General features: G+C 37.2%; 1 protein-coding gene across 7 annotated transcripts in view; it reads left to right on the top strand.

The window, feature by feature from the left end:
- The window catches only part of LOC108255436 (BOLA class I histocompatibility antigen, alpha chain BL3-7), a 31,996-nt gene extending 9,518 nt beyond the window's left edge, over window positions 1-22,478 (top strand). Inside the window, exons 2-9 of one of the 7 annotated variants that reach the window (XR_008393216.1) lie at window positions 181-441; window positions 16,905-17,180; window positions 17,532-17,831; window positions 17,925-18,035; window positions 18,249-18,275; window positions 18,373-18,441; window positions 18,691-19,454; window positions 22,134-22,478. Coding sequence is in view for 5 of the 7 variants with exons in the window: in XM_053674366.1 (XP_053530341.1) it covers window positions 181-441; window positions 16,905-17,180; window positions 17,532-17,831; window positions 17,925-18,035; window positions 18,249-18,275; window positions 18,373-18,407 (1,010 nt within the window). In the remaining 2 variants the exon portion in view is untranslated. Of the gene's footprint in view, window positions 1-180; window positions 442-16,904; window positions 17,181-17,531; window positions 17,832-17,924; window positions 18,036-18,248; window positions 18,276-18,372; window positions 18,442-18,690; window positions 19,741-22,133 lie in introns of those variants that run through there. The other 6 variants (XR_008393215.1, XM_053674369.1, XM_053674370.1 and 3 more) reach the window with 6 other exon arrangements.
- The last annotated feature ends 220 nt before the right edge of the window (window positions 22,479-22,698 follow it).

Genomic DNA, 22,698 nt, shown 5'->3' with positions numbered 1-22,698 from the left:
CTGTGTGTTGCTCAATTTGTTTTTGCTTTTTTTTCTTCTCAATGGAATATTTGGGAAAGGGAGGGGAGGAGAGAAGAAATGTCCATCATGTTCAGCAGGAATGTTCAGCAGAAATGTTCAATAAAAATGAAACTGGAAAAAAAAAAAACAGTATAAATGTGTGTGTTTACACTCTTACAGATACACACTCTTACCAGTACTTCGAGACTGGAGTCACATCAGGAATAAATTTCCCACAATTCACTGTTGTTGGTCTTCTGGATGGAGTGGAATTTGAGTATTATGACAGCAACATCAGAAAGTACATCCCAAAGACTGAGTGGATGGAGAAGAATGAAGAACCTGGTTACTGGAGCAGATACACACAGATTGCGCAGGGTACTGAGGAGATCTACAAAGATGATGTGGCTAAATTAATGCAGCGCTTTAATCACACTACAGGTAAACACACTCACACCTTTAATCAATAACACACACTCACACACACACTCTCTTACACTCTCACACACTCTCTCACACTCTTATATACACACACACACAATGACTGCACTCTGTACACAACACACACACACACACACAATGACTGCACTCTGTACACAACACACACACACACACACACACACACACAATGACTGCAGTGTACATACACACTCATCTTATTACACCCACTTACACATTCATTTAATTTCCCTTAGTGTGTGTGTGTGTGTGTGTGTGTGTGTGTGTGTATCTGTGTGTGTATAGAATAGTGTTGGCAAAAATATCGATATGTATTAAAATTTTAAAAGGTACTAATACTCATTTCCTGCAGTACTGATTCCATCCATGTGATTTTCCTGCTTGCTCCTGTTTTGACACACATAGGCTCTGTCTCTCTCACTCACACACACACACACACACACACACACACACACACACACACGCGCGCATGGAAAATCTGCCGAGAGAGCTCTTGTTTATGTTGCACGGGTTTATGTTACAGTATGTTTTGCAGCAGGTTTACTTGGTTGATAAACAACAGGAGTAATATCTGGAAATGTTTTGGCTTCGAGACAAAGGACATGATCAGCGCTATACTGTTGCACATATGTGGTGTTAATCACCACTAATTTAAAGCGACCATAACATTCAACAATGACCTCTGTATTTTATTTTTATACCTGAGCACTCCAGGTGTTTATTAAAAGTGAAGCATTAGGTTATTAAGATGTTTGGAACAGATTTCTGTATTGTTATTATTCCTCTGCACTGCCTTTAGTTTACTCTAAAAAAAAAAACACACCAACACAAGACTTGCATCAGCAACTGTTTCAGTTCGTGTGGTGGGAAATGTTTTGAATAATTGTATTTGGTGTGAGAAGTTACTGTTATTAAAACTTAAATATATTTACGTTGAGATGAGACTGACCTTATAGTCAGAAGAAATAAAAACCTCGATTTTGTGACAGTTCATTGATCCTCATCCGCCTCTGCTATTGAAAATGGTATCAAATATTGATTTCAAAATATTGTATCAAATTTGGAAATTTCACAGAGAAAAACCCTGAACTGAAATGTCTTATAGTCACTGCTGTAATGAGAGACTTACAGCGATAAACGTGAATTAAATGTAAAGAGTAAAGTGTAGCGTGATGTATGAATGGATAGTGTAGAAGGAGACGGTGCTCAGCTGAACCTCATCACACTCATCTGTTTGTGTGTGTGTGTGTGTGTGTGTGTGTGTGTGTGTGTGTGTGTGTGTGTGTTACTCCTGAATTTCATTTTTTTTTACCTTTTTCCCCCATTTTTACTAAAATGACGTTCTTCACACAGTAATGATGCAAAAACAGTTTTAGTGTAAAATAATATTGGCTCATCTAATATTTTATTATATACATTAAATTCACATGAATAACATTTAAAGGAATGTAACACAAAAGCGGAGAGTCGGGAATTTCTCTTTCTCTTAAGATAAACATGATATGATGCATTTCGATGAAAACATGTGGTGATGTAGAACTGTGTGATTCACATTGTGGAAATCAGAATTCTGACAACACCAGAGCTCCCAGTCTGTGCAACCAGTACCGCCGTTATATTTTAATCCGTCATGTTCCCCACACCTGAGACTTTATTTATTCAATCGATCAACTATATTAAACCTGTTTGTATCCATTTTTAATCTATTTACAGTTTTATTCAGAGAAACATTTACATTGTTTTGTGTACTTTATGATTCAGAAATAAATAAATAAAAGTCTTTTCAGTTATAATTATTCTTCATTCAGATTTTGTTCAGAATATTGTGAGAATATCGAGTCGTGATCGCAGTATTGTGAATGGAATCGGTACAGGAGTGTAAGGTTACACCCCTACTGAGGTCACATGATTCCTCCTCACTGCAGAGTTTAACCTTCTTCCTGATTTAACACCTGCTCATTATTACCATCATGTTCATCACTAATAACAACACCATGAGAGAACTGATGCTGTACCCCGTTATCACCGCTCATGATCTCCTAACTATTACACTTACACCTCAACATTCCTGATAGTGTTCACTCTAATAACACCTCAACATTCCTGATAGTGTTCACTCTAATAACACGTCTAATACATCTGATAGTGTTCACTCTAATAACACCTCAACATTCCTGATAGTGTTCACTCTAATAACACCTCAACATTCCTGATAGTGTTCACTCTAATAACACGTCTAATACATCTGATAGTGTTCACTCTAATAACACGTCTAATACATCTGATAGTGTTCACTCTAATAACACGTCTAATACATCTGATAGTGTTCGCTCTAATAACACGTCTAATACATCTGATAGTGTTCGCTCTAATAACACGTCTAATACATCTGATAGTGTTCACTCTAATAACACGTCTAATACATCTGATAGTGTTCGCTCTAATAACACGTCTAATACATCTGATAGTGTTCACTCTAATAACACGTCTCTAATACATCTGATAGCGTTCACTCTAATAACACGTCTAATACATCTGATAGTGTTCGCTCTAATAACACGTCTAATACATCTGATAGTGTTCACTCTAATAACACGTCTCTAATACATCTGATAGTGTTCACTCTAATAACACGTCTCTAATACATCTGATAGCGTTCACTCTAATAACACGTCTAATACATCTGATAGTGTTCGCTCTAATAACACGTCTAATACATCTGATAGTGTTCACTCTAATAACACGTCTCTAATACATCTGATAGTGTTCACTCTAATAACACGTCTAATACATCTGATAGTGTTCACTCTAATAACACGTCTCTAATACATCTGAGAGTGTTCACTCTAATAACACGTCTAATACATCTGATAGTGTTCACTCTAATAACACGTCTCTAATACATCTGATAGTGTTCACTCTAATAACACGTCTAATACATCTGATAGTGTTCACTCTAATAACACGTCTAATACATCTGATAGTGTTCACTCTAATAACACGTCTCTAATACATCTGAGAGTGTTCACTCTAATAACACGTCTCTAATACATCTGATAGCGTTCACTCTAATAACACGTCTCTAATACATCTGATAGTGTTCACTCTAATAACACGTCTAATACATCTGATAGTGTTCACTCTAATAACACGTCTAATACATCTGATAGTGTTCGCTCTAATAACACGTCTAATACATCTGATAGTGTTCACTCTAATAACACGTCTAATACATCTGATAGTGTTCACTCTAATAACACGTCTAATACATCTGATAGTGTTCACTCTAATAACACGTCTAATACATCTGATAGTGTTCACTCTAATAACACGTCTCTAATACATCTGATAGCGTTCACTCTAATAACACGTCTAATACATCTGATAGTGTTCGCTCTAATAACACCTCAACATTCCTGATAGTGTTCACTCTAATAACACGTCTAATACATCTGATAGCGTTCGCTCTAATAACACGTCTAATACATCTGATAGCGTTCACTCTAATAACACGTCTAATACATCTGATAGTGTTCACTCTAATAACACGTCTAATACATCTGATAGCGTTCACTCTAATAACACGTCTAATACATCTGATAGTGTTCACTCTAATAACACGTCTAATACATCTGATAGCGTTCACTCTAATAACACGTCTAATACATCTGATAGCGTTCACTCTAATAACACGTCTAATACATCTGATAGCGTTCACTCTAATAACACGTCTAATACATCTGATAGCGTTCACTCTAATAACACGTCTAATACATCTGATAGTGTTCACTCTAATAACACGTCTCTAATACATCTGATAGCGTTCGCTCTAATAACACGTCTCTAATACATCTGATAGTGTTCGCTCTAATAACACGTCTAATACGTCTGATAGCGTTCACTCTAATAACACGTCTAATACGTCTGATAGCGTTCACTCTAATAACACGTCTAATACGTCTGATAGCGTTCACTCTAATAACACGTCTAATACGTCTGATAGCGTTCACTCTAATAACACGTCTAATACGTCTGATAGCGTTCACTCTAATAACACGTCTAATACATCTGATAGCGTTCACTCTAATAACACGTCTAATACATCTGATAGCGTTCACTCTAATAACACGTCTCTCATACATCTGATAGCGTTCACTCTAATAACACGTCTCTAATACATCTGATAGCGTTCACTCTAATAACACGTCTAATACATCTGATAGCGTTCACTCTAATAACACGTCTAATACATCTGATAGTGTTCACTCTAATAACACGTCTTTAATACATCTGATAGTGTTCACTCTAATAACACGTCTCTAATACATCTGATAGTGTTCACTCTAATAACACGTCTAATACATCTGATAGTGTTCACTCTAATAACACGTCTCTAATACGTCTGATAGTGTTCACTCTAATAACACGTCTAATACGTCTGATAGTGTTCACTCTAATAACACGTCTAATACATCTGATAGTGTTCGCTCTAATAACACGTCTAATACATCTGATAGTGTTCGCTCTAATAACACGTCTCTAATACATCTGAGAGTGTTCACTCTAATAACACGTCTAATACATCTGATAGTGTTCACTCTAATAACACGTCTAATACATCTGATAGTGTTCACTCTAATAACACGTCTAATACGTCTGATAGCGTTCACTCTAATAACACGTCTAATACGTCTGATAGCGTTCACTCTAATAACACGTCTAATACGTCTGATAGCGTTCACTCTAATAACACGTCTAATACGTCTGATAGCGTTCACTCTAATAACACGTCTAATACATCTGATAGTGTTCACTCTAATAACACGTCTCTCATACATCTGATAGTGTTCGCTCTAATAACACGTCTAATACATCTGATAGTGTTCACTCTAATAACACGTCTAATACATCTGATAGCGTTCACTCTAATAACACGTCTAATACATCTGATAGTGTTCACTCTAATAACACGTCTTTAATACATCTGATAGTGTTCACTCTAATAACACGTCTAATACATCTGATAGCGTTCACTCTAATAACACGTCTAATACATCTGATAGTGTTCTCTCTAATAACACGTCTCTAATACATCTGAGAGTGTTCACTCTAATAACACGTCTCTAATACATCTGATAGCGTTCACTCTAATAACACGTCTAATACATCTGATAGCGTTCACTCTAATAACACGTCTAATACATCTGATAGCGTTCACTCTAATAACACGTCTAATACATCTGATAGCGTTCACTCTAATAACACGTCTAATACATCTGATAGCGTTCACTCTAATAACACGTCTCTAATACATCTGATAGTGTTCTCTCTAATAACACGTCTCTAATACATCTGAGAGTGTTCACTCTAATAACACGTCTCTAATACATCTGATAGCGTTCACTCTAATAACACGTCTCTAATACATCTGATAGTGTTCTCTCTAATAACACGTCTCTAATACATCTGAGAGTGTTCACTCTAATAACACGTCTCTAATACATCTGATAGCGTTCACTCTAATAACACGTCTCTAATACATCTGATAGTGTTCTCTCTAATAACACGTCTCTAATACGTCTGATAGCGTTCACTCTAATAACACGTCTCTAATACGTCTGATAGTGTTCACTCTAATAACACGTCTCTAATACATCTGATAGCGTTCACTCTAATAACACGTCTCTAATACATCTGATAGCGTTCACTCTAATAACACGTCTAATACATCTGATAGCGTTCACTCTAATAACACGTCTAATACATCTGATAGCGTTCACTCTAATAACACGTCTAATACATCTGATAGCGTTCACTCTAATAACACGTCTAATACATCTGATAGCGTTCACTCTAATAACACGTCTCTAATACATCTGATAGCGTTCACTCTAATAACACGTCTAATACATCTGATAGTGTTCACTCTAATAACACGTCTAATACGTCTGATAGTGTTCACTCTAATAACACGTCTAATACGTCTGATAGTGTTCACTCTAATAACACGTCTCTAATACGTCTGATAGTGTTCACTCTAATAACACGTCTCTAATACATCTGATAGCGTTCACTCTAATAACACGTCTAATACATCTGATAGTGTTCACTCTAATAACACGTCTAATACGTCTGATAGTGTTCACTCTAATAACACGTCTAATACGTCTGATAGTGTTCACTCTAATAACACGTCTAATACGTCTGATAGTGTTCACTCTAATAACACGTCTCTAATACGTCTGATAGTGTTCACTCTAATAACACGTCTCTAATACATCTGATAGCGTTCACTCTAATAACACGTCTAATACATCTGATAGTGTTCACTCTAATAACACGTCTAATACATCTGATAGTGTTCACTCTAATAACACGTCTCTAATACATCTGATAGTGTTCACTCTAATAACACGTCTCTAATACATCTGATAGTGTTCACTCTAATAACACGTCTCTAATACGTCTGATAGTGTTCACTCTAATAACACGTCTAATACGTCTGATAGTGTTCACTCTAATAACACGTCTAATACGTCTGATAGTGTTCACTCTAATAACACGTCTAATACGTCTGATAGTGTTCACTCTAATAACACGTCTAATACGTCTGATAGTGTTCACTCTAATAACACGTCTCTAATACGTCTGATAGTGTTCACTCTAATAACACGTCTCTAATACGTCTGATAGTGTTCACTCTAATAACACGTCTCTAATACGTCTGATAGTGTTCACTCTAATAACACGTCTCTAATACGTCTGATAGTGTTCACTCTAATAACACGTCTCTAATACGTCTGATAGTGTTCACTCTAATAACACGTCTCTAATACGTCTGATAGTGTTCACTCTAATAACACGTCTCTAATACATCTGATAGCGTTCACTCTAATAACACGTCTAATACATCTGATAGCGTTCACTCTAATAACACGTCTCTAATACATCTGATAGCGTTCACTCTAATAACACGTCTCTAATACATCTGATAGTGTTCGCTCTAATAACACGTCTAATACATCTGATAGCGTTCGCTCTAATAACACGTCTAATACATCTGATAGCGTTCGCTCTAATAACACGTCTAATACATCTGATAGTGTTCACTCTAATAACACGTCTAATACGTCTGATAGTGTTCACTCTAATAACACGTCTAATACGTCTGATAGTGTTCACTCTAATAACACTTCTCTAATACGTCTGATAGTGTTCACTCTAATAACACTTCTCTAATACGTCTGATAGTGTTCACTCTAATAACACTTCTCTAATACGTCTGATAGTGTTCACTCTAATAACACTTCTCTAATACATCTGATAGTGTTCACTCTAATAACACGTCTAATACGTCTGATAGTGTTCACTCTAATAACACGTCTAATACGTCTGATAGTGTTCACTCTAATAACACGTCTAATACATCTGATAGTGTTCACTCTAATAACATGTCTCTAATACATCTGATAGTGTTCACTCTAATAACACTTCTCTAATACATCTGATAGTGTTCACTCTAATAACACGTCTAATACATCTGATAGTGTTCACTCTAATAACACGTCTAATACATCTGATAGTGTTCACTCTAATAACACGTCTCTAATACATCTGATAGTGTTCACTCTAATAACACGTCTAATACATCTGATAGTGTTCACTCTAATAACACGTCTAATACATCTGATAGTGTTCACTCTAATAACACGTCTAATACGTCTGATAGCGTTCACTCTAATAACACGTCTAATACGTCTGATAGTGTTCACTCTAATAACACGTCTCTAATACATCTGATAGCGTTCACTCTAATAACACGTCTCTAATACATCTGATAGCGTTCACTCTAATAACACTTCTCTAATACATCTGATAGCGTTCACTCTAATAACACGTCTCTAATACATCTGATAGCGTTCACTCTAATAACACGTCTCTAATACATCTGATAGTGTTCACTCTAATAACACGTCTAATACATCTGATAGTGTTCACTCTAATAACACGTCTAATACGTCTGATAGCGTTCACTCTAATAACACGTCTAATACGTCTGATAGTGTTCACTCTAATAACACGTCTCTAATACGTCTGATAGCGTTCACTCTAATAACACGTCTCTAATACATCTGATAGCGTTCACTCTAATAACACTTCTCTAATACATCTGATAGCGTTCACTCTAATAACACGTCTCTAATACATCTGATAGCGTTCACTCTAATAACACGTCTCTAATACATCTGATAGTGTTCACTCTAATAACACGTCTAATACATCTGATAGTGTTCACTCTAATAACACTTCTAATACATCTGATAGCGTTCACTCTAATAACACCTCTAATACATCTGATAGTGTTCACTCTAATAACACCTCTAATACATCTGATAGTGTTCACTCTAATAACACCTCTAATACATCTGATAGTGTTCACTCTAATAACACGTCTCTAATACATCTGATAGTGTTCACTCTAATAACACGTCTCTAATACGTCTGATAGTGTTCACTCTAATAACACGTCTAATACGTCTGATAGTGTTCACTCTAATAACACGTCTAATACGTCTGATAGTGTTCACTCTAATAACACGTCTAATACGTCTGATAGTGTTCACTCTAATAACACGTCTCTAATACGTCTGATAGTGTTCACTCTAATAACACGTCTCTAATACGTCTGATAGTGTTCACTCTAATAACACGTCTCTAATACGTCTGATAGTGTTCACTCTAATAACACGTCTCTAATACGTCTGATAGTGTTCACTCTAATAACACGTCTCTAATACATCTGATAGTGTTCACTCTAATAACACGTCTAATACATCTGATAGCGTTCACTCTAATAACACGTCTCTAATACATCTGATAGCGTTCACTCTAATAACACGTCTCTAATACATCTGATAGTGTTCGCTCTAATAACACGTCTAATACATCTGATAGTGTTCGCTCTAATAACACGTCTAATACATCTGATAGCGTTCGCTCTAATAACACGTCTAATACATCTGATAGCGTTCACTCTAATAACACGTCTAATACGTCTGATAGTGTTCACTCTAATAACACTTCTCTAATACGTCTGATAGTGTTCACTCTAATAACACTTCTCTAATACGTCTGATAGTGTTCACTCTAATAACACTTCTCTAATACGTCTGATAGTGTTCACTCTAATAACACTTCTCTAATACGTCTGATAGTGTTCACTCTAATAACACGTCTAATACATCTGATAGTGTTCACTCTAATAACACGTCTAATACGTCTGATAGTGTTCACTCTAATAACACGTCTAATACGTCTGATAGTGTTCACTCTAATAACACGTCTAATACGTCTGATAGTGTTCACTCTAATAACATGTCTCTAATACATCTGATAGTGTTCACTCTAATAACACTTCTCTAATACATCTGATAGTGTTCACTCTAATAACACGTCTAATACATCTGATAGTGTTCACTCTAATAACACGTCTAATACATCTGATAGTGTTCACTCTAATAACACGTCTCTAATACATCTGATAGTGTTCACTCTAATAACACGTCTAATACATCTGATAGTGTTCACTCTAATAACACGTCTAATACATCTGATAGTGTTCACTCTAATAACACGTCTAATACGTCTGATAGCGTTCACTCTAATAACACGTCTAATACGTCTGATAGTGTTCACTCTAATAACACGTCTCTAATACGTCTGATAGCGTTCACTCTAATAACACGTCTCTAATACATCTGATAGCGTTCACTCTAATAACACTTCTCTAATACATCTGATAGCGTTCACTCTAATAACACGTCTAATACATCTGATAGCGTTCACTCTAATAACACGTCTCTAATACATCTGATAGCGTTCGCTCTAATAACACGTCTAATACATCTGATAGCGTTCACTCTAATAACACGTCTAATACATCTGATAGCGTTCACTCTAATAACACGTCTAATACGTCTGATAGCGTTCACTCTAATAACACGTCTAATACGTCTGATAGCGTTCACTCTAATAACACGTCTAATACATCTGATAGCGTTCACTCTAATAACACGTCTCTAATACATCTGATAGTGTTCACTCTAATAACACGTCTCTAATACATCTGATAGTGTTCGCTCTAATAACACGTCTAATACATCTGATAGTGTTCGCTCTAATAACACGTCTAATACATCTGATAGTGTTCGCTCTAATAACACGTCTAATACATCTGATAGTGTTCGCTCTAATAACACTTCTCTAATACATCTGATAGTGTTCGCTCTAATAACACGTCTAATACATCTGATAGTGTTCACTCTAATAACACGTCTAATACATCTGATAGTGTTCACTCTAATAACACGTCTAATACATCTGATAGTGTTCACTCTAATAACACGTCTCTAATACATCTGATAGTGTTCGCTCTAATAACACGTCTAATACATCTGATAGTGTTCGCTCTAATAACACGTCTCTAATACATCTGATAGTGTTCGCTCTAATAACACGTCTCTAATACATCTGATAGTGTTCGCTCTAATAACACGTCTCTAATACATCTGATAGTGTTCGCTCTAATAACACGTCTCTAATACATCTGAGAGTGTTCACTCTAATAACACGTCTCTAATACATCTGAGAGTGTTCACTCTAATAACACGTCTAATACATCTGATAGTGTTCACTCTAATAACACGTCTCTAATACATCTGATAGTGTTCACTCTAATAACACGTCTAATACATCTGATAGTGTTCACTCTAATAACACGTCTAATACATCTGATAGTGTTCACTCTAATAACACGTCTAATACATCTGATAGTGTTCGCTCTAATAACACGTCTAATACATCTGATAGTGTTCGCTCTAATAACACGTCTAATACATCTGATAGTGTTCACTCTAATAACACGTCTAATACATCTGATAGTGTTCGCTCTAATAACACGTCTCTAATACATCTGATAGTGTTCGCTCTAATAACACGTCTAATACATCTGATAGTGTTCGCTCTAATAACACGTCTAATACATCTGATAGCGTTCACTCTAATAACACGTCTAATACATCTGATAGCGTTCACTCTAATAACACGTCTCTAATACATCTGATAGTGTTCACTCTAATAACACTTCTCTAATACATCTGATAGTGTTCACTCTAATAACACGTCTCTAATACATCTGAGAGTGTTCACTCTAATAACACGTCTCTAATACATCTGATAGTGTTCGCTCTAATAACACGTCTAATACATCTGATAGTGTTCACTCTAATAACACGTCTAATACATCTGATAGTGTTCACTCTAATAACACGTCTCTAATACATCTGAGAGTGTTCACTCTAATAACACGTCTCTAATACATCTGATAGCGTTCACTCTAATAACACGTCTAATACATCTGATAGCGTTCACTCTAATAACACGTCTCTAATACATCTGATAGCGTTCACTCTAATAACACGTCTCTAATACATCTGATAGTGTTCACTCTAATAACACGTCTCTAATACATCTGAGAGTGTTCACTCTAATAACACGTCTCTAATACATCTGATAGCGTTCACTCTAATAACACGTCTAATACATCTGATAGTGTTCACTCTAATAACACGTCTCTAATACATCTGATAGCGTTCACTCTAATAACACGTCTCTAATACATCTGATAGTGTTCACTCTAATAACACGTCTAATACATCTGATAGTGTTCACTCTAATAACACGTCTAATACATCTGATAGTGTTCACTCTAATAACACGTCTAATACATCTGATAGTGTTCACTCTAATAACACGTCTAATACATCTGATAGTGTTCACTCTAATAACACGTCTCTAATACATCTGATAGCGTTCACTCTAATAACACGTCTAATACGTCTGATAGCGTTCACTCTAATAACACGTCTAATACATCTGATAGTGTTCACTCTAATAACACGTCTAATACATCTGATAGCGTTCACTCTAATAACACGTCTCTAATACATCTGATAGCGTTCACTCTAATAACACGTCTAATACGTCTGATAGCGTTCACTCTAATAACACGTCTAATACGTCTGATAGCGTTCACTCTAATAACACGTCTCTAATACGTCTGATAGCGTTCACTCTAATAACACGTCTCTAATACGTCTGATAGTGTTCACTCTAATAACACGTCTCTAATACATCTGATAGTGTTCACTCTAATAACACGTCTAATACATCTGATAGCGTTCACTCTAATAACACGTCTAATACATCTGATAGCGTTCACTCTAATAACACGTCTCTAATACATCTGATAGCGTTCACTCTAATAACACGTCTCTAATACGTCTGATAGCGTTCACTCTAATAACACGTCTCTAATACGTCTGATAGTGTTCACTCTAATAACACGTCTCTAATACATCTGATAGTGTTCACTCTAATAACACGTCTAATACATCTGATAGTGTTCACTCTAATAACACGTCTAATACATCTGATAGTGTTCACTCTAATAACACGTCTCTAATACATCTGATAGTGTTCGCTCTAATAACACGTCTCTAATACATCTGATAGTGTTCGCTCTAATAACACGTCTAATACATCTGATAGTGTTCACTCTAATAACACGTCTAATACATCTGATAGTGTTCACTCTAATAACACGTCTCTAATACGTCTGATAGTGTTCACTCTAATAACACGTCTCTAATACGTCTGATAGCGTTCACTCTAATAACACGTCTAATACGTCTGATAGCGTTCACTCTAATAACACGTCTCTAATACGTCTGATAGCGTTCACTCTAATAACACGTCTAATACGTCTGATAGTGTTCACTCTAATAACACGTCTAATACGTCTGATAGTGTTCACTCTAATAACACGTCTAATACGTCTGATAGTGTTCACTCTAATAACACGTCTCTAATACGTCTGATAGCGTTCACTCTAATAACACGTCTCTAATACATCTGATAGCGTTCACTCTAATAACACGTCTCTAATACGTCTGATAGCGTTCACTCTAATAACACGTCTCTAATACGTCTGATAGCGTTCACTCTAATAACACGTCTAATACGTCTGATAGCGTTCACTCTAATAACACGTCTAATACGTCTGATAGCGTTCACTCTAATAACACGTCTAATACATCTGATAGTGTTCACTCTAATAACACGTCTAATACATCTGATAGTGTTCACTCTAATAACACGTCTCTAATACGTCTGATAGCGTTCACTCTAATAACACGTCTAATACGTCTGATAGTGTTCACTCTAATAACACGTCTAATACGTCTGATAGTGTTCACTCTAATAACACGTCTCTAATACGTCTGATAGCGTTCACTCTAATAACACGTCTCTAATACATCTGATAGCGTTCACTCTAATAACACGTCTCTAATACGTCTGATAGCGTTCACTCTAATAACACGTCTCTAATACGTCTGATAGCGTTCACTCTAATAACACGTCTAATACGTCTGATAGCGTTCACTCTAATAACACGTCTAATACGTCTGATAGCGTTCACTCTAATAACACGTCTAATACATCTGATAGTGTTCACTCTAATAACACGTCTAATACATCTGATAGTGTTCACTCTAATAACACGTCTCTAATACGTCTGATAGCGTTCACTCTAATAACACGTCTCTAATACGTCTGATAGCGTTCACTCTAATAACACGTCTCTAATAGATCTGATAGTGTTCACTCTAATAACACGTCTAATACGTCTGATAGTGTTCACTCTAATAACACGTCTAATACGTCTGATAGCGTTCACTCTAATAACACGTCTAATACGTCTGATAGCGTTCACTCTAATAACACGTCTAATACATCTGATAGTGTTCACTCTAATAACACGTCTAATACATCTGATAGTGTTCACTCTAATAACACGTCTCTAATACGTCTGATAGCGTTCACTCTAATAACACGTCTCTAATACGTCTGATAGCGTTCACTCTAATAACACGTCTCTAATAGATCTGATAGTGTTCACTCTAATAACACGTCTAATACGTCTGATAGTGTTCACTCTAATAACACGTCTAATACGTCTGATAGTGTTCACTCTAATAACACGTCTAATACATCTGATAGTGTTCACTCTAATAACACGTCTAATACATCTGATAGTGTTCACTCTAATAACACGTCTCTAATACATCTGATAGTGTTCACTCTAATAACACGTCTAATACATCTGATAGCGTTCGCTCTAATAACACGTCTAATACATCTGATAGTGTTCACTCTAATAACACGTCTAATACATCTGATAGTGTTCACTCTAATAACACGTCTAATACATCTGATAGTGTTCACTCTAATAACACGTCTAATACATCTGATAGTGTTCACTCTAATAACACGTCTCTAATACATCTGATAGTGTTCACTCTAATAACACGTCTCTAATACATCTGATAGTGTTCACTCTAATAACACGTCTAATACATCTGATAGTGTTCGCTCTAATAACACGTCTAATACGTCTGATAGCGTTCACTCTAATAACACGTCTAATACATCTGATAGTGTTCACTCTAATAACACGTCTAATACATCTGATAGTGTTCACTCTAATAACACGTCTAATACATCTGATAGCGTTCACTCTAATAACACGTCTAATACATCTGATAGCGTTCACTCTAATAACACGTCTAATACATCTGATAGTGTTCACTCTAATAACACGTCTAATACATCTGATAGTGTTCACTCTAATAACACGTCTAATACATCTGATAGTGTTCGCTCTAATAACACGTCTAATACATCTGATAGTGTTCACTCTAATAACACGTCTAATACATCTGATAGTGTTCACTCTAATAACACGTCTAATACATCTGATAGTGTTCACTCTAATAACACGTCTAATACATCTGATAGTGTTCGCTCTAATAACACGTCTAATACATCTGATAGTGTTCGCTCTAATAACACGTCTAATACATCTGATAGTGTTCACTCTAATAACACGTCTCTAATACATCTGATAGTGTTCACTCTAATAACACGTCTAATACATCTGATAGCGTTCACTCTAATAACACGTCTAATACATCTGATAGTGTTCACTCTAATAACACGTCTAATACATCTGATAGTGTTCACTCTAATAAACTCTGAGACGTACTGTTCAGTATTAAGCCCTTGTTGTAATTTCCTGTGTAGTAGTTTAGAAATATCAGATATGTTCACTAACTGCAGCTAATATTATCCAGCGTAGCTAACAGTATCATTACAGTACATCAGTGTGTATGTGAAGACTGTATGTAGTTAGTAGAGTGTTTGATGTTGATGTTCTGTAGTCTGTAGCGTGTTCTTCATGGATAATGATGTAGATATATTCTGTTGTACTGAATGCTCAGTGATGCAGTACGGGTTTGTAGATCTTCAGCTGGAGAGCATGAAGGTAGTTGTGTTGTCATAGCGGTAAATAAACTGTACGGACAGTGTTTGTGTGCTAATTAGCTAGCTACACACCTTCAAGCTCTGAGTCGTCCCCATGTTTCTGTCCGTCTCGATGTCCCTTCATGTCCTGTTTGATGTAAGTGTGATTAGACGTTATATGGACGTTCGTAGCAGCGCTCACGTTTTTATCTAAATTCTCTGACACGCACGACTTTCTCTCCAGCTGTCTGTCGTCATAGTGACACTGAACCTGCTGCTGATTATCCTTTACGATGTGAATGAACTGCACACTTCACTTGTTTCAGCCTTTACACACACACACACACACACACACACACACACACACACACACACACACACACACACACACTCTGTGTAATATAACGACTTCATCAGATACCAGACTTCTGTCAGAGAGGGAGTTTTATATTTAATAACAGTGATAAATGTGTGAAGTTTACAGTGAGCTGTAAGGGGAACACCTGAGTGATCAGTTTAGTCTTAAATCATAGGAATGTGTTTTTCTTTTACAAGAGAACAAATTATTAACACACAGCAGCGTTTATTAAATCAGGAACTACAACCAGAAAATTACTAAATATAATTCACACCATCCACAATGTGTCACACCTGCTGTTCAGAGAAATGGAAAATAAAAGTGTGTGTGTGTGTGTGTGTATGTGTGTGTATGTGTGTGTATGTGTGTGTGTGTGTGTGTGTGTGTGTGTGTGTGTATGTGTGTGTATGTGTGTGAGAGAGAGAGAGAGAGTGAGAGATTTGCATGCGTATACAGCGTATCATCAACAACTAAGCTTTCTATGACTGAGCAGAAAATAGAAGAAGGAAAATCAGCAAAGTTAAATAAATGTAAAATATTCTGTCTGGTGAAGACAAAATGCAGAGTAGAATGTAGTGGGATTGTTTAAATGGCATCTCTCTGTGTGTGTGTGTGTGTGTGTGTGTGTGTGTGTGTGTGTGTGTGTGTGTGTGTGTGTGTGCAGGAGTTCACACAGTGCAGAGTATGTACAGTTGTGAGCGTGATGATGACGGCACCATTAGAGGATACTACCAGGATAGTTATGATGGAGAAGATTTCATCAGTTTTGATCTGAAAACTCTCACCTGGATCGCTCCGACACCTCAAGCTCTGATCACCAAGAACAAGTGGGATAATGATCCTGGTTATAATATACAGTGGAAGAACTACCTGGAGAAAGAGTGTATCGACTGGTTAAACAGACACCTGTCTTATGGGAGAGAGACTCTGGAGAGGAAAGGTAAAGTGTGTGATCTGATACTGTAACGGCAACACACACACACACACACACACACTTCTTATGCCTTGTGCTGTTCATATTTAAATATCTACACGTAACATAACTTTATTATTTGAATTATATATCGATCTTATTGATGTAGTTTATATATGTAAATATATTTTCTTGTACAAAACTAAACTTTACATCATAATTATAAAATATTGATCACATGACCACTTTTAATGTCACTGTTCAGAGGAACAATCATGAAGTGAAAAATCACTTTAACACAATTTATTTGGATGTAAAACACTTTTCCTCGTATCATTTATAAATGAATGTAATTTTTATGTCTCTGTGTCTCTGCAGTTCCTCCTACAGCGTCAGTGTTCCAGAAACACTCGTCTTCTCCAGAGCTGGTGTGTCACGCTACAGGTTTCTTCCCCAAAACAGTGATGATCACCTGGCAGAAGGACGGAGAGGACGTGCATGAGGACGTGGAGCTCAGAGAGACGTTACCCAACCAGGATGGAAGCTTCCAGAAGAGAAGCATTCTGACAGTCTCAGCTGAGGATCTGCAGAAACACACCTACACCTGCGTGATTCAGCACAGCAGCTTGGAGAAGGAGATAGTGCTGCGTGAGGAGGATATTCGAATCCTGAATCCTGGTCAGAGAAACACTTTCCTAATAAACTACAGATTTACGCTGAAAGCTGATTTATTTCTGCAGCAGATAATAAAGACTCTGTGTGATTTATCAGGTGGAGGATCAGGTGGAGCTCTGATCGGTATCATCGTTGGTGTAGTCGCGGCTCTCCTGGTTCTCGTTGCCGTTGTTGCTGGAATTGTGGTCTGGAAGAAGAAGAACTCTGGTGAGAGGAGGAAGGAGGCAGATGTGAAGTTCTCAGAGAACAGATTTACACTTTCTAATTCTTGAAGGGGGATTTGATGAATATTTGACATATTTTTAAGCTTTAACTGATAAATTAGACGAGACAATAAGCTGATATTGACTAATTGTCTCGTGAAACCAAACCCAGTCCACAGATTTTATAATAACTGTCTGTCCATCATCTGTGTTTCAGGCTTCAAACCTGTTCCACCCAAACCCGGTAAGTGAACCTTTATGATCCAGAAATGATGTTTAAATCCAGTACATTATTGACTCGCAGTGTTTACTTCACTTTCTGATGATTTGATGTTTTACAGCCTCTGAAGGAGATTCTTCCTCCAACAACTCTTAAAGTGGACTGTGTGTGTTCCCGCTGCACTGAGAGAGTAAGACGTGATGTTGTTTACGGTGTAATATGGAATAAAGATCTGTGTGTGTTCCCGCTGCACTGAGAGAGTAAGACGTGATGTTGTTTATGGTGTAATATGGAATAAAGATCTGTGTGTGTTCCCGCTGCACTGAGAGAGTAAGACGTGATGTTGTTTACGGTGTGATATGGAATAAAGATCTGTGTGTGGAGTGAAAATCGAACAACATCATCTCAGAGCTGATCCTGTTTCTTTCTGTTTCTCTAGGAGAGAGGAGGAGAGGGAGATGAGGACCACACACACACCCCGCTAACACGTGCACACACACACAATCTCACACACATACACACACACACACACAAACACACCGCTAACACAGACACACACTAACACATATACACACACACACACACACACACACACACACACACACACACACATTATTCCAGTGTGTATCTTGGTGTATAATTTTTCCTGTATTTGGATGGAGGATCTTTTTAGTGTGAATCTGTTATTGCTGTAAAATGGGATTATTAGGGATTGGGGTTAGAGGATTATTATTATTATTATTATTTGCTCTGTAAAATCTGGTAGTTTTGTGTGTGATGGGGTTTGGTGTGTGTGTGTGTGTGTGTGTGTGTGTGTGTGTTTACCACTGTGGAGTTTGGAGTAAAGATGGTCAGTGATGGTGTGATAGCGAGTCACTTTCCTTCTTCCTCTGGGATCTCTGTTGCTCACACCTGTGAAACACACACACACATGCATGCAGGCAGATTTAAACCTGTTCTGCAACAACCTCATACACACTTCCTCTCACACACACACACGCACTCTGTGCCTGTGATTCTGCTTTACTCAGGCTTTAGACTTTAATTGCATTTTAAACCGTTTTGAGCTAAAACAGTAGCAGTGTGATTTATTGTAGTGAATTTTCACACACAGTTCATGTTGGAGGATCTTCAGATCTGATCCGTGTTGAACAGATTGGACTAAAGTGTAAAAGAACAGGAAGCGGGATCTTCAGATGATCTGTGTTGAACAGATTGGACTAAAGTGTAAAAGAACAGGAGTGAACACCGCAGAAGCAGGAGTTCATGCTGATGATCAGCACTCAAAGCTTTTCTTTTCTCCACACGTGGAAAACACAAATCTACTAAATGTCACGGCACTGACTCCATTATTTATTCCTGAACTCAGTTTAAAGCAAAAAAACAATCCATTCAACACGTTTTCACATTTGTACGACCCGAATCTCTCCCACAATCCCTCTGTTCTGTCTGTAACAATCTGAACCAACAATAAAGTCTATTTTCTTCACTCTGTGTGCAGAGGATTATTTTAGAACTGTGTTCTTTTAAAGGATGTGGCCTCAGGATCAGTTCTACATTTACTGTCATGTTCTCTACACACAATACAGCTGGAGAAACACACACGCACATGCACGCACACACACACACACACACACACCATCTCTCTGAGTTTAACCAGTCAGTAAGGGGAAGATTTCACTTCAGACTGTCTGTCCATCATCTGTCTTTCAGGTTTTAAACCTGTTCCACAAAACAGGTGTGGAATGAAAATCCAGTAGATTTTCATTCCAGTAGAAATCTCGGCTCAGAGCTGATCCTGTTTCTTTCTGTTATTGTTATTTTAACTCTCTACTCAAGTATATTGGAGTAAAAGGGCTCAAAGGACACATTTTTAGCTTTCATTTAAGGAGCTTTACATCCCAATTGGGTTATCTTAAAATTAAACATTTTAATACTTGGTTGCGAATCCTTTCTAGTCAATAACTGCCTGAAGTCTGGAACTCATAGTCATCACTACATGCTGGGGTTCTGTCCTGGTGATGTTCTGCCAGGTGTTTACTGCAGTTGTCTTCACTTCCTGCTTGTTCCTGGGGTGTTTAACCTTCAGGTTTCGTTCAGCGAGTGCACTGCAGTTTGTAAGTAGGTCTTTATCCATCTGCACTGTAAAGCTCCAACTAATACACTTTGAAGCATTTATCTGAATGTGAGCAGATAAAATAGGCAGCATAAAAAATCTTCAGAATCCGTCCTGCTGCTTTTATCAGCAGTCACATCATCAATAGATACAAGAGAACCAGTTCCAGTGCCAGACGTACACGCCCACGCCATAACATGAGGTGATATACTTCAGATCATGAGCAGCTCCTTCCATTTTCCACACTCTTCTCTTCCCATCATTCTGATACAAGTCTGTGACATAAACATGAATTAGGAATAGTTGTTTAATGTCTGTGAAAGACTCTAATGCAGTACAGCAGGCATGTGGGACAAGCTATTAATCAGTGACGTCATACAGGTGTGTGCAGCTGCTCAGAGAGTTTCATTTTACTTTCAGAGTGGCTTAGTGACAAAGTCACGTGATTAACAGTAAAGAACTTCCTGATCACGTGCACTGATACAGAGTGGGAGTGCGAGTAAGATCTGTAATGTCTTATTAAAACACTACAAAAGTAAACACAAGTAAAATAATATGTCTAAAGACAGTGAGGAACAGAAACCACAAGGTGCAGTGAAACTGAGTTTTTATTATACATTTAGGACTGTAGTTTAATTCAGTGCTTTTTGTACATCCATAAAAAATAATTTTATATAATTTATATCTATAATAATGATAAACTTTTAATAAATAATTGTTATTAATTAAGAGGTGCACAGTGGCTTAGTGGTTAGCACATATGCCTCACACCTCCAGGGTCGGGGGTTTGATTCCCACCGTGGCCATGTGTGTGTGGAGTTTGTGTGTTCTCCCCGTGCTGTGGGGGTTTCCTCCGGGTACTTCGGTTTCCTCCCCCAGTCCAGAAACATGTATGGTAGGCTGATTGGCATGTCTGTAGTGTTTGAATGAGTGTGATTGTGCCCTGTGATGGATGTGTACCCTGCCTTGTGCCCCATGCTCCCTGGGATAGGTTCCCCATGACCCTGAAAAGGATAAAGTGGTATAGAAGATGGATGGATGTTATTAATTAATTATATATATAATATAATTAATCAATAATACATATTCTGGTGTGTGTTTTGTGTAAAGTTTTAGTCTGAAGTTTATATTTGTAACACTCAGTTTGTGGATTTTATTTTAAGTAAATGAAAAAAAAAAATGGTACTGAAAGTTTGCCCCGCCCCATCCGATTCATCGAAAAGATAATCTGTCAACTAAATAATAGTTACTTGCAGCCCTAGTAAGATTTCTCAGTCTTGTGCAATTATTAAAGCTCTCCAGGCCTGAACAGGTCAAGACATATGTTAATCATTAACACAGTTATGCAGTGTTCAAGGTGAAGGAACATGCTGAGGTGTTGTCTAATCAAACAATCCTCATGGTGCAGTTTAAAGTGAGTGTGTGATTGAGAAAGAGAGACATCTTTGGCTACATGTGATCTTGAACACTTAACTTTGGATTACTGGACAAACAAGTTTGGGAATTCTTCTAAAAGTTTGAACCATTGATGAGTAGAAGAATTGTAGTTATGATAGTTATGAAACAGGGTCTGTAGATACAGAGGAAGGCCTTCACTGAAACCATGTGACTGCTTTGCAGGTTTATTGAGCTTACTAGGATTTCTCAGAAACCATGTGACTTTTTGGACTGATTTTAAATAAGTATGTGCAATTGCAATTAAAATAACATATTTAAGCTGCTATTTAATTTTTCATGCACTGACACTTGATTTAGCTCATCTGCAGATGTTGAACAGATTGGACTAAAGTGTAAAAGAACAGGAAGCGGGATCTTCAGACGCTCCGTGTTGAACAGATTGGACTAAAGTGTAAAAGAACAGGAGTGAACACAGCAGAAGCAGGAGTTCATGCTGATGATCAGCACTCAAAGCTTTTCTTTTCTCCACATGTGGAAAACACAAATCTACTAAATGTCACGGCACTGACTCCATTATTTATTCCTGAACTCAGTTTAAAGCAAAAAAACAATCCATTCAACACGTTTTCACATTTGTACGACCCAAATCTCTCCCACAATCCCTCTGTTCTGTCTGTAACAATCTGAACCAACAATAAAGTCTATTTTCTTCACTCTGTGTGCAGAGGATTATTTTAGAACCGTGTTCTTTTAAAGGATGTGGCCTCAGGATCAGTTCTACATTTACTGTCATGTTCTCTACACACAATACAGCTGGAGAAACACACACGCACATGCACGCACACACACACACACACACACCATCTCTCTGAGTTTAACCAGTCAGTACGGGGAAGATTTCACTTCAGACTGTCTGTCCATCATCTGTCTTTC

The sequence above is a fragment of the Ictalurus punctatus genome, chromosome 22 (assembly GCF_001660625.3).
Source record: "Ictalurus punctatus breed USDA103 chromosome 22, Coco_2.0, whole genome shotgun sequence".
NCBI classification, from domain to species: domain Eukaryota; kingdom Metazoa; phylum Chordata; class Actinopteri; order Siluriformes; family Ictaluridae; genus Ictalurus; species Ictalurus punctatus.
This window is presented reverse-complemented; position numbering and strand designations above follow the sequence as displayed.